This window comes from Arvicanthis niloticus, chromosome 27, assembly GCF_011762505.2.
Source record: "Arvicanthis niloticus isolate mArvNil1 chromosome 27, mArvNil1.pat.X, whole genome shotgun sequence".
NCBI lineage: Eukaryota > Metazoa > Chordata > Mammalia > Rodentia > Muridae > Arvicanthis > Arvicanthis niloticus.
Genome location: NC_133435.1, coordinates 4559399 through 4572449, shown reverse-complemented (window position 1 = coordinate 4572449; position 13051 = coordinate 4559399). Strand labels below are relative to the sequence as shown.

General features: G+C 47.3%; 1 protein-coding gene across 8 annotated transcripts in view; it reads right to left on the bottom strand.

Moving 5' to 3' along the window:
* Nucleotides 1-13051, bottom strand: part of Amotl1 (angiomotin like 1) — a 111174-nt gene that overhangs the window by 35976 nt on the left and 62147 nt on the right. For 5 of the 8 annotated variants that reach the window (XM_076926046.1, XM_076926049.1, XM_076926048.1 and 2 more), the window contains 2 exons: nucleotides 9001-9150; nucleotides 4996-5950 (listed from right to left, as the gene is read on the bottom strand). In XM_076926046.1, the coding sequence (XP_076782161.1) occupies nucleotides 4996-5950; nucleotides 9001-9150 (1105 nt within the window). Of the gene's footprint in view, nucleotides 1-4995; nucleotides 5951-9000; nucleotides 9151-9338; nucleotides 9548-13051 lie in introns of those variants that run through there. The other 3 variants (XM_076926043.1, XM_076926045.1, XM_076926050.1) reach the window with 3 other exon arrangements.

Sequence of the window (13051 nt, the reverse complement as noted above, 5' to 3'; positions counted from 1 at the left end):
TATAACCTTGGCTATCTTGAACTTGCTAGGTAGCCAAGGATGACCCTGCTTCCTCTATCTCCAAGTGCTAGAATTACAGGTGCACACCACCAAATCTGGCTGACACTCCTCTGAGTCCTGACAATAAGTTCAGCGTATACAGTTGAACTCAAATAAATGAGGCTACATTTTCACTAAGGGAAACTCATAGTCTTAAGGAAGCAGCCATGGGTCTGGTTTACCCACTAATTCCAAGTTTTGGTTCATTTTCATGACTATATGAACTATAAATCCTAATTCACCATTTTGGAAGCACACACTCCCCAAATTTCCCCTCTTTTTCCAGCTATTTCTATCATCTTGTAAAACATCACTTGCCAAAGATGGCCCTGGCCCATAGTCGTACCGGCTGTTTCCGCATGCCTCTACACTTGCTCCTGATAACCTGTTCTTGCTCGGGTTACACTGTTGTACTTGTTCATTGGTCACATATGGTCCTGAGCTCTCCTCCCACCTGGCTTTCCCTCCTCCATGGAATACCATTTGCCATGTTCCCAGAGAGTCACCATCTCCTCAGTCCCCATTTCTTAAAATGGTTGTAAACATTAAGGAACATAACCCACACTAAATATCTGCACACAGTAAATCCTTGGCAAAGTCCCTGTTACAGCGCTCCATGATCACATGCAGGGCAGCTGCGTGTCAAGCATCTGTAATGGAAAACTCCATCAGGCATTAGAGAAAATCAGATTTTAGTCTTATTTTATACACGATCCTGATTAAAGTATATAAATTATAAGAGCAAGATTGATACCATCTAGCGAGTAAATCCCTTGTTTCACCATGTTAGTGGTTAGCTGGGAAATGGGAGATCAATATGAAATTATTAGCAGTTCCAGTTTTTCATTTTCATTTTAATTTCTAACATAGAGTTCTTTGGAAAAGAAAAGACTGCATCTTGACTAATATACTCCAAACCGCTCTAGTAGAGAAATCCAACCATCCCTGGAATTCACTGGTGCCTTCATTGCCATCAGCAGTGCACACTACACAAGCCAAGTCACCACAGAGTGAGTCAGAATTAATAACAAACGTTTGCTTTGGGGGTGGAGGGAGTCACCGTCCTCAACAAGAACAGCCCAAGTCTCGTGTTGTCCTCATGGTGACCCACATTCAATTCCAGATGAAGACAAAGCAGACTGGTGCAGAGGAAGACCAGAAGCCATCCTTGGAGCTGCCCCAGGGCCAGTTCTCAGCACTTCCCACTCGAGCTTACTCACAGAAGGGGCCATGATGCTGCAGATCAGCTATGCCTGGGCCAGTGGCTGCTCTCACCAGTTTACACAGGGTTTGTTAAAGGGGATACCATCCAACAACCAGAGCAGGCAAAAAGCTCTGAGCGACTGGGAGTCACACCCCCTCTCTCATCCCAAAGCCTGCACTTATTCTGCATTTTCTTCAGACTCGTCTCTAGGCAAGAGAGAGCCAAGTCTCAAAGGGTAATGGGTGGGGTCAAATTGCTGGGTATCCATTAGATCCTAAGCAGGGCCTCTTTAGCATCAGGCAGAAAGACAGGCAAGGGACCTCAGTCAGGGTCCATCCTGATCCTGGAGTCTATGTTGCCACATACATAGTGTGCACCAAATAGCCTCTAGCTTCCTAAATTATCACTATTAGTGGCAAGCATGCAACTATCTTAAGCACCAGAGAAGGGAACAGCTCGGTTAGATTCTGAGAAGCATTGCTTGTCTCTTGGATGGTGTATATAACACCACACACCCCTGAGTCTCAGGTTCAAACCCTAGATTCCAGACTCTGCTAACCATGTCTGGAGCAGGCTGTGTGAAGACTAGTTTGTTTACCTAGCTGACCAAAGGCTGTACTGCTGGAGCCAGGCTGGCTCACCACGGCTGTGCTCACCGAGCGGCCTTATAGCCCTGGGGCCAGTCACAATGGCCTGCCTGTTACATCTTCTAAGACATTTTGATGGGCATGTAAATTCCAGCACCCATACAGTAACCCACAGCTGTCTGTAACCCCAGTTCCAGAGAATCTGACACCCTCTTCTGGCTTCCAGGGGCATCAAACACTGAAGCAGTGCACAGACATACATGCAGGTAAAACAGAGAGATAAATCAAGAACCATAAAAACTGTGAGCCAGCAAGGAAGAAGGAAACTTCATTTGGAAAGATTTCCCATCATGATCAGGATCTTCCAGAGGCTGAGAGAAATGTTTGAGATGATCTATGAAATGACAATGTGACACAAACACCAGAGGTGTGGCAGCGTTTGAGGTGAACAGTCTCCCTTGGTATAAAGTAGGGGAGTTGCTGGGTGCCATTGCAGAGTCAGGTTAAGCTCATGCTAGGAAGAATGCAACACACTCTGCTACTCATGAGGGCTTGGGATGGCCAGGATGCTTTAGAACTGGCATTTGACACTGAGATGGCTCATCTTCATTTAGACTACATTTGGACTCACCTAAAAGACACATATCTATCTGGGCATGTTCGTGAGGTGAGGGTGTTTCCAGAAGTTTAACTGCAGAGGGAAGACCCATGGAATGTGAATGGCAACACATTCCCAGATTGAATAAAAAAGGGATGGAAGGAGAAAATCAGATGAGTGCTGACATCCCCCCAGGGCCTCTTCATCCTGGTACACAGAGATGTAAGGTGTACCAAGGTCCAGTCAGTCCCCCAGCTTCTGAACTCCATTTTGCCGTCCCGGCCGTGACAGATGCCATGTTCTCAAAGCATGAGCCAAAACAAATAATTCCTCCTACATGTTTCTTTTCACCAGAAATGTGATTACAGCAACAGAAAGATGACTATAAAGTCTACTTCGTGTCAAACGTGTCAGAGCTGAGGAGGAGGAGGTCGCCATCCAGCACCTTCCCAGCAGGTGAACAGCGAAGCCTCCACCCAGCCACTGTGGGGGTCATATCAGGAGCTCCAGCTTATTCAATTTAGACACAGACAAACACTCTATGATGATGACACATCCAATAATAGCAGGAGACACCTGTCTTCTCAGTGCCGTGCTCTTCCCTCATAAGCCGAGTACCCTCCAAGCTGGCCACTCCCACATTCTCTCCAGAGGCTATGTATCCAACTGCCTCAAACACATGCCCCTGCTCCTCAGCGGTCTAACCAATCACAGAATCCTCTCAGTTCTATTTCCCTGCCTCTCTTAATAGATGTCTCTCCTCTATTGCTGTCTCCACCTGGACACCCAGTTCTCTGAAGTACTGAATCCTTCCCGAAAGGCCTCGCAAACCCCGAGTCTCCCAGTATAACCCATCCCACACCACCAGTGAATCTAGTTACTAAATACCAACATGTAGTCTCTGCTTGAGAACACCAGGCTTCTCACTCCTTAAGGTAAATGCTAAACTCCTTAGGGTAACTATGAGAGATCTACAACATTGTGCACAACGTTCCTGTTCAAACACATCCTCTGTCTCATCGCACTACACCTAAGCACCTGGGCTGTACACCATTGCTCTGCAGTCCAGACAAATTCTCAGGGCTTTCCTGCCTCTGGAGACGGCCTTCTGCCTCCCTATACCCACTTTTATTAATCATTTGAGACTTCAGTTGGTGTTGCCTTCTCTCAGAATCTTTCCTGTTTGTTCGTTTGTTTGTTTGATCAATTTTTTGAGACAGGGTTTCTCTGTGTAGCCCTGGCTGTCCTGGGACTCTCTCTGTAGACCAGGCTGGAGCAGAGGCAGCCTGGGAAGCTTTCTTAATCTTGAGATTCTGAACCTTTCTATCCTATCCAATAGCCTGGTTCTTTTGACATATCTCTGCCCTAAACATCACACTGAACGGCGGTGATGTGTTCTGATACTGGTTTCCCCAAAGACAATGCTTTAGGGACCCTTGGGGGAGGGACCATACTTGTATCTGTGGACCAAGGCTGCACAGAAGGCACACACAGGAAGAAATGCTGAACTTGCCCATCAATCAGAAAGCACACTTACACTACAAGGCAGGAAGACGAATTAGAATGAAAGATGGAGAAGCTGGGAGCTGGAGGCCAGGCCTTGCTGCTCGGCTGCAAGCTCTGGATGCCTGCTCAAATCTCCATGCTTCACCTTCATAACTACTGATCGAGCTGGGACTAAAGGAGTTCCATGGTCTTGTCAATACCTACATTCTAGCATCTAGAGTATTTCTTCTTCTTTCTAAAAAACGTGTGTTTTTGTCACAGTGCATGCCTAGAGTCCCAGCTTTGAGAGGCAGAGGCAAGAGGCTCATGAGTTGAAGACCAGCACAGGCTTACTATACCTAGTAAGACCTGTCTCAATAAACAGAAGGAAGGACAGAGGTAGGAAGAGGAATGGAGAGGAGAGAGGGAACAGGTCTATTAATATAACAGAAAAGACAACGAAACAACTTTGTGGCAGGAGAGGTGGCTCAGTCAGTGAAGTGCTTGCCTTACAAGCACAAAGACCCCAGTTCAATACTCAGAGCTCACTTTAAGAAAGCTGGTTGTAGTGGCACACGCTTGTGCTGGTGAGGCAGAGACATGCAGGTCCCTGAACTGCCTAGCCAGCAAGCCTAAGTCTGGGTGGGTTCTGGATAGACCCTGCCTAAAAAGCAACTCAAAAAGGTGGATGGTACCAAAGGAATAGCACTCAAGACAGTAGACATTTTCCTGCAGTCTCCACAGGCACCTATCACACACACACACACACACACACACACACACACACACACACACACACAGAGAGGGAGAGAGAGAGAGAGAGACAGAGAGAGAGAGAGAGAGAGAGAGAGAGAGAGAGAGAGAGAGAGAGAACAATAACACTTCTCAGAAATCATCAACCATATTCATCCCCAGCTGCCTTCGGCTAAGAATGGAAGCCATTCCAAGCCTCCCTCCTCCACGTACCTGAGCCCACAAATGGCTTATTAAGTATTATGAACAAAAGTTTTGATAAACGCTAACAGTCCTCACAGAACTCCAAACACATGGCTGAGCTTTTGCAAAGCTGGGTTGATAGTTACCTGGTGACGCCGTACTCCGGGGGTGGCTGATACCTCAGGACAGCCACTTCTGTTCTCGCAGGCTGAGGTGCCGGGTAAGGTTTGACCATCTCATGGAGTACCCCAGGGTGCTGGTCACTGTAGTAAAGACCGTGATCTTGGTTCTTGCTGACTGGAGATTTCATTGGCTTGGACTTAAAGGGGTATTCGGGTGGAGGGCCACGAGGGTCCAGTGCTTTACAGGCAGGCTGAGCTGGGGTTGGCTCTCCTCCAGCCTTGAAGCTCTTTCCATTTCCCGAGCTGGGGAGGTGTTGCTTAGCCCCGTTCCTCTCCAGCGACAGCTGCATGATCCTCTCACTGAGGGACCGGACATGGCCCTGCTTTAGTTCTTTCAGGGCCTCGTCCTTATGTGCCTGTCCGCTGCTGGCCCGGTTCACTGTGGGCCTTCCTTCAGTGCGGGACTTCTGACTGGTACCTCCAGACATGTAGTAAGTGTGGCCAAGGGGCCCCTGTCCCTGCTGCTGTTGCTGCTGTTGTTGTTGCTGCTGCTGCTGCTGCTGCTGTTGTCCCCTGAAGAACTGGGACTGGGCCTTAGCCTCCTCGTACGTGGGCAGCTCCTCGTTGTTCTGTTGAGGCTGTGTGGACCGGACCTGCTTCTCCATCACCGTATTGTCTCCCTGATGCTCTTGACCCTGCGGTTCTTGGCGGGCCGACTGATAGACCATTTGTGGGTCTTCTTGAGTGAGGGTTTCCGTGGAAGAAAAGTTGGTGGTGGTGTGGGCTGGCCCTGCACTCCCTGTGGCCTGGTGCTGAATGGCCAGCAGGTTCATGTTCTCGGTTGGGGTGCCATAGCGCAGCTGTTCCTGGATCAGCCGCTGTAACACTCTTCCAGATGCTACATCCTCAGAACCTCTCATTTCCACCTCTGGCGTCCTCAGGAAGTTTGGGGAGTGGAAGCTGGAGAGAGGGTCCTCTACTGAAAGACAAACAGGAACTGAGCTAACAGGCTGTCCCCAGGAGACACCGACTAATACTCTAATCAGAGCATCATTTAAAGACCAGGTTCCAAAGATGTCATCACTGACCCATCCTGCAATGCCTCAAGGGTGTGTTTCTCAGACTTCCTGAGCCTCTGCTCTCCCCTCCCCTCCCTTTTCTGTCCCTTCTGTGACTTGATCTACCTTTCCATATCTCCTTTTCCTAACAGGACCACTGTGGCAGAAACCGACATCGTAAAAACAAAAAAAAACAAAACAAACAAAAAACAAAAAACAAAAAAAAAAGTCACAAAGACAGCATCCACAGCCCTCTGCCAGATCTCTAAGATGGCTCTCCACCACACCTTTCCGTCTCTCAGAGCTGTCCTCAGAAGGCAGCTCACATCGGCTGTCCCCATATTCCAGACGCCACACACTGATTAGTAACCAAAGCCAACCTGAGTCTTCCAGCTCTCATGTTACACCTGTAACCTTTCTAGAACATTCAACCTTGTTTGCTCTCTGTTTAGAATGTTCTTCCAATTTACCATCTAAATCACTGCCTCGGAAACCCCACTTCCATTTACTTCCTCTGTCTGCCTCTTCCAGTTTGGATTCCCCCAAGCTCTTTCTGAGGCCCCTTTTGCTTCCACTGAACAAAATTTCCACCCTTGTCTTCAACTTCCAAGTCAGAACCCCCCTCTGCAATGGCAGCTGCTGGCACTTAACAGCTTCCTCCCTCCCTGACTCCTGTATCCTGTGTCTTGTTGGTTTCTTGATTATCACTAAGATCTTTCACACTGGGTAACAGTAAGAAGCCAGAAGCAAGCCCTACTTTCTGTACCAAACTGCTGTCCTGTCCAATTCTCTTCCAGATGCTCCTGTCCCCAAGTGCTGGTTCCACTAACCAGTTACTGAGAGTTCCAAACAAAAGCCTCTTGCTTCTGACCTCCTCTGCCTCTAATTCACAAAATGTTTGTTTCCCTCCCTGTACCAGAAACTAGTAAGTTCCAAGCCAACCAGGGCTACCCAGAGACACTCGGAGAAACTAAACAATAACAATTGCAATAAACAATGAACATGCCAAGGAAAGACACAGATAAACGCAGGTTTCCTGACATCTTCACCAAGCGAGGATGTGCTAGGAACCTTCTGTTGTCCAGGACACTGGTAAGTGTTGGAGTTCTGAGTCTAGAGGGGACAAAGCATTTATCCTCAAAATCACAGATCTGCAAGACTTAAGGGAACAAGTGTCTCCAAATATAAATTTTAAAAGTTTAGCTAAAACTAAAATAAAAATACAGTAGAAAAAATGATTTAAGTAGCTAGATAACAAAATGAATAGGTCTTCACAGGCAGGAAAACTACTGCATTCGCTTTACACTGGAAAGTGGAGAGTACATGTGTCAGGATCTGGGACGCTTTCAGGAATGGCTTCACCTCTCTCCATCAGCCTAAGACATCAACCCTGGAGAACTGTTCGAAATCTCAGTAAGGTTTTGAATTTCTTCTGGAGTTCTGACTTATTTGTAAAAACAAAAACACTGGAAGCGGAGACGGGGAAAGAGGCAAAGGACTTGAGAAAAGGCAGGGGAAGCATTTAGAATTTGAGATTTAGAATTTAGAAGAGCTGGCTACAGATGAAACAACTCTGAAGCTTCTGTGTACGGAGACAGGAAGATTCCCTCTCGTAAAGGGAGTCACACAGTGGAGCAAAATAGTCCTTTTTACAGTGGAGAGTGTGAGTATGCACGTTTGTTTGGGGGTGTACCTTTATGTGTGGAGGCCACACTTCAGGGGCTGTTCCTCAGGAGCTATCCACCTTATTTCTCCTAATAAAATATTCTTTGTTTGTTCTTTGACAATTCCATACATGTAAATGATGTATTTGAGCCACCTATTTACTACCCACTCCCTGACTCCCCAGGCACCACTCACTCATACCCTTCCACCATCACCCTCTCCCTCCCTACCCTCCCTCTCTCCCTCCTTCCTTTCCCCTTTCTCCTTTTTCCCTCCCTCCCTCCCTCCCTTCCTTCCACCTTCCTTCCTTTCATTTTTGAACCCATTTTGATCCGGTGCTGCCTGGCCAGCTGGGATCCTGGCAGATCTTGTCACCTTGGTCTTCTGTTCTTCCCATGGCTGCCGTGAGTTAAGTGTGCAGCAGCCATGTCAGGGAAACAGCCTCTCACAACACTCCTGCTCCTTCCCAGCTCTTACATTCTTCCCGCCCTCTCTTCCCAAGGTTCTCTGAGCCCAAGGTTGGAGAAGAAGGTCACCTTGTGCTTTTGAGACATAGTCTCTCACTGGGACCTGGGGATCAATAACTAGACCAGTGAGTCCCAGGGACCAGTCTCTCTCAACCTCACCAGTGCTGGGGGGTGACAAGCATGTGACGTTCAGCTTGTTTAACATTCTGGGATCCAACTCCAGTCCAAGTGCTTGGATGACAAACTTTCTCCCAACCCCACGTGGTCTTATTAACGTCATGGGACAACATGAACTAAAATAAATCTTCTAGCAGGAGACAATTCTTAGCTCAGTATGATGACTTAAGGCTAGAGAATAGAGAAATGTCTGAATGACAGTAGCCCCTCCTTTACCCTCAAGGATACATTCCAAGACTCTCCATGGAATCCTGAAGCCAAGGACAGTCAGTGCCAAGACTGTATGTGCATGGACAGTGTCAAGCCAGTGTGTGTGTGTGTTCTCTCTCTTTCTCTCTCTCCCTCCCTCTCTCCTTCCCTCCCTCCCTCTCTCTATGTATACACCTGTATAAAATTAACACAAATTACACATACAAGATTGTCAGGAACAGCTAATAGTAACACAGACCCAATCTGACAGCATTTGGCCATGACTGTATTTAAGACTTATGACCTGTTACTTCTAGCGCTTTTCAACTAATACTTCCATATTCCATTGACCTGGGGTAATCAAAGTGGTGGGAACTAAAGTCACAGGCACAGGGATTACTTAATACAGAAGAGATGAAGAAGCTCTGATCCTCTGTGCTCCCAACGTGCACTCCAACAGCAAGAGGACTTACCGCTTTTGCCCCTCAGGCCTCCGCTTGCCTCCACTGTCAAAGTAGATGCTTCATGCCTCCCAGAATAGAGCTGCAAGTCTGGGTAGAAGTAGGTGGGGTCTTCTAGAATCTGCACAGGACTGCTGGGGCTGTAGCAGATGGGGGGAGGAGCTGGCAGAAAGAAAATGATGTGTGTGTTAGTGCCAATCACGTGCCCCTTCTTCCTGCGTGACTCATGTCCCCCACATGGCAACTTGCAGTGTGACTCTGCCTATTCCATTCATAAAATTCCAAAGCTACTTCCCAGAACTGTCACAAATCCAGCCACCCACCATGCTGACCCATGAGTTTTCAGAGACCTGCTGAGCGAAGGCACAAAGCTGTCACCCAGGAGCAGCACCCACAGTCTTCTGTGGAACTGCGAGAGGCATGAGGCTTGAAATGGTCAAGGTGGAGGACAGAAAGGCAGAAGAGGAGCAGGCCAGAAAAACAAAGTGAGAAGAACAGCTGTCTCTCCAAAAATATAGGATAGAAGAAGGGGTGGCCACTTTGCCAGGCCATGTGTCAGCAAGAGAATGTCCCTGGTGAGACACAGTGTGCTCTGGCTCCCTGTGAGGCTTATGAGTCTCACGTTGCAGTAGAACCAGGGACCTGGGGCTGGGCCTCAGCCAAGCAATGGCCATTCAAGTTCCTTTATCTGCTATACACACACACACACACACACACACACACACACACACACACACTACTGTACTTCTTTTTCAAGTCACACTTGGCGCTACACTTAGACCTACAGCCACCAACCATGAGATCCCTCTTCGGCGACACTGACAGCACATTTGTCAATTGTGGGAACTTGGCCGATCCGGCCACTTTCCCTTCCTGCTCTGATGGACACCAAGATTAAAGCTCTGCTTTTTTTTTTTTTTTTTTTTTTTTCAATTTACTCTGGAGAGTCTTGTCATTGTTAATTAAGACCCTTGCCTGAAAGATAATTCCATTTGAAAATAAGAGACCAATTTTCAGAAATTGCTTCAAACCAGGCATCTGAAATTTCTTCCTAAGTTTTGCACAAGACCAGAGCTACCAGTGACTCATGACACCAAGGGCCAAAGATAGGACTGCCGCCCCTCTCCCTGAGTCACTGTGCCTCAGAGGTGAAATACCATTTGTATGTGTGCTCACCACATCATAGGTACGTCTGACCCAGAAAGATAAAATTATGGTTTCCACTGCTAAAATGTTTACTGTGTAAATTTAAAATAAAATAATTCTATTTGGGACTCTCACCGTAAAAATGATTATACTGCAAGCATGAAAGACGTATTGTGGCAAGATCAGTCTAAAACCACAGCCCTAAAGCCAGAGGCTTCTCCTTCCAGCATCATTCCCTGACTGCCTTGAAGAGAAGGGGGTCCTTCTGGACCTCATCTTTTATGACCATAAATCTGAAATCTAAAATTGGGTATTCTAGACAGCTTTGATCTGAAGTCAGTTCTGACATAGTTTCTACCTGCATGAGTGTCAAACTACAGAGGAACAAGGCACAGGTTTGGTTGCATATTAGAGACTTGGGGTACTTTTCAAATCCCACTACAGGGTAGAGCCAAAATAACTGTATTATGTGCGTGAGTACGTGTGTGTATGTGTTTGTGAGTATGTGTTGGTGTGTTTATGTATGTGTGCTTGAACGTATGTGTGTTTATGTGTGTGTGTTCATGAGTGTGTTTGTATGTGTGCATAAGTATGTGTTACATGTGTTTGTGCTTGAGTGTATGTGTGTTTGTATGTGTGTGTTTATGTATGTATGTGTGCTTGAGTGTGTTTGTATGTGTGCATAAGTACATGTGTGCACAAGTATGCGCATTTGTGTGTGTATGAGTGCATGAGTGTGTATGAGTGTGTGTACTTGAGTGTACTTGAGTGTGTATGTATATATGTGTGCATGAGTGTATGTATGTGTTCGTGAGTGTGTGTTTGTGTGTGTGTATGAGTGTATGTATGTATGTGTGTGAGCATGAATGTGTATGTTAGTGTGTGTGTGCAAAAGTATGTATATGTGCATGAATGTATGTGTGTATGTGTGCATGCATGTGTGTATGCGTGCATGCCTGCATATGTGTACGTGCATGCGTGTGTTTGTGTATATGTATATGTGAGTGTGTTTGTGTGTGTGTATGTGTGCATGAGTACGTGTGTATGTGCCTGCATATGTGTATGAGTGCATGTGTGTGTGTGAGTTTGTGTGTGTATATGTCTGTGTGCATGAGTGTGTGTATGCGTGTGTGTGCAGTGCTGAGAACTGAACTCAGTGTCCTGTACATCCGAGGAAGCATTCTACCTCTGACTGAGCTCCATCTATTTCTTGCTTCTTAATATATTTTTTGTTTGATAGAGAGTCTTACTAAGTTGCCAGACTGGTCTAAACTCAACACTGGGGTTCAGGAAATCCTGAACATGCAAACCCCCTGCCTCTACCTCCAGAGTAGCTCAGATTGCAGGCAAGTACCACCAGGCTGAGCCAGACGGCTGTCTTTTCTAAAGAAAATGACTCCATTGTGCAGTGAATGTTGGGGATCCCAAAGCTAAAGGGAAAGTGGGACACAGCAGGGACAAAATGAACGACCAAACACGGCTGCCCACCCTGCCTGGAAGGCTCTTGTTCCAAGTGGGGGGTGAGGGGATTGGGCAGAGTCAAGATCTCACATGCTCCAATCAAAGTGTGGTGTTTCCTAAAAGTTGTGCAGGATCAGGAGTGGTGTGGGACAGCGTGCAACAACTTTCCAGGCTCTTGTTTGTCGAGTGACTAAGAGACCACGCTTTGACTACAACAAAGGCATGGGTGTACATAAGGGGAGGGAGAATTGCACACTTTAATACAGCAGCGCTCACACAGGCCCTGCATCAGCCATCACGGCCACAAGAGCACTCGTAGCAGTCGTTTCTCTCCAGCTCTTCTGTGGCTGGCCAAGAAAAAGTGGGTTCAAGCGCTCCAAGCCACAGAGTAGTAGTTCTCAAAGGAACCTGTGTTCAAAACCAAAGATGCACTGACTTTTACTACATGGTTGTCAATAAAAAAAAAAAAAAAGAGTGAACACACACACACACACAGGGTTTATACATTTAGTGACAGACATTCTCACGGCTGCCAGGGAAGAAAAGAGGATCTGTGGATAAGAGATGAGACCACAGATGAGCAGGCCTGGGTGGTTTATTCCACTCCAGCAGGAAGCAGCTGGGCTATCCCAGCACTGGCCCTGCCTAAGGAACCAGGGTCAGCATCACGCCAGGATACATGGCACTCATGTATGTCTTGAAGTCTGGATGGGATCCCTGGGTCAGAGAGCAAATGTCTGCACAATCTTGGGGTTCCGTCCCATGTGCTACACGTCTCATTGACCACTGGTCAATCATCTCCAGCAAGAATTCATTCCTTTTTTTTTTTTTTTTTAAGCAATGCTAGACCAAAGAAATGTGAACTGAGAACTTGGAAGCAGACACACAGCCTGAGCTGTTTTCTTTGCTGGCACTTCCTTATGGGGAGCAGGAGCTTCAAGAAGCCACAAAGCCTTCCAGACACGACTACCACCCAGAAGGCCCCTGTGAGGCCTGGCTCAGACCCAGAGTCCAACAACCCTGCCAGAGTAGGGAGATGAAGGGCCTCTCATGGTTTGCTGGCTCAGCACTGTATCTGTACAGTATGGCTGCGTGGAGAGGCTTCATAAGGACTACTTCCATACAAGGCCCCTTGTCTAAGTAGGCGACTTACAGTTACCTAACCTCTTGGAGGCCAGACCCTCTGCTGAGGGTTTTAGACACCAGGGCAAAACACTGAAAAGTAGGCCACAGTCAGTGTAGGGTACCAGGTCTCTGGGGAGGTGGTCTGCAGAGGCTTATGGAGCTCCCAGTGTCTTACCAGGAGGGAAGGCAAGGGTCTTCACGACTGTGCTCAACAAAGGCTCAGCTCTGCCATTCTAGAGAGTTCAGTGTTTCCACAGATCGACAACCACCCATTTCACTAGCCACAGGATCCCTGCCCCACTTCACTCCCCGTCCTGAGCTCCAATGCCTC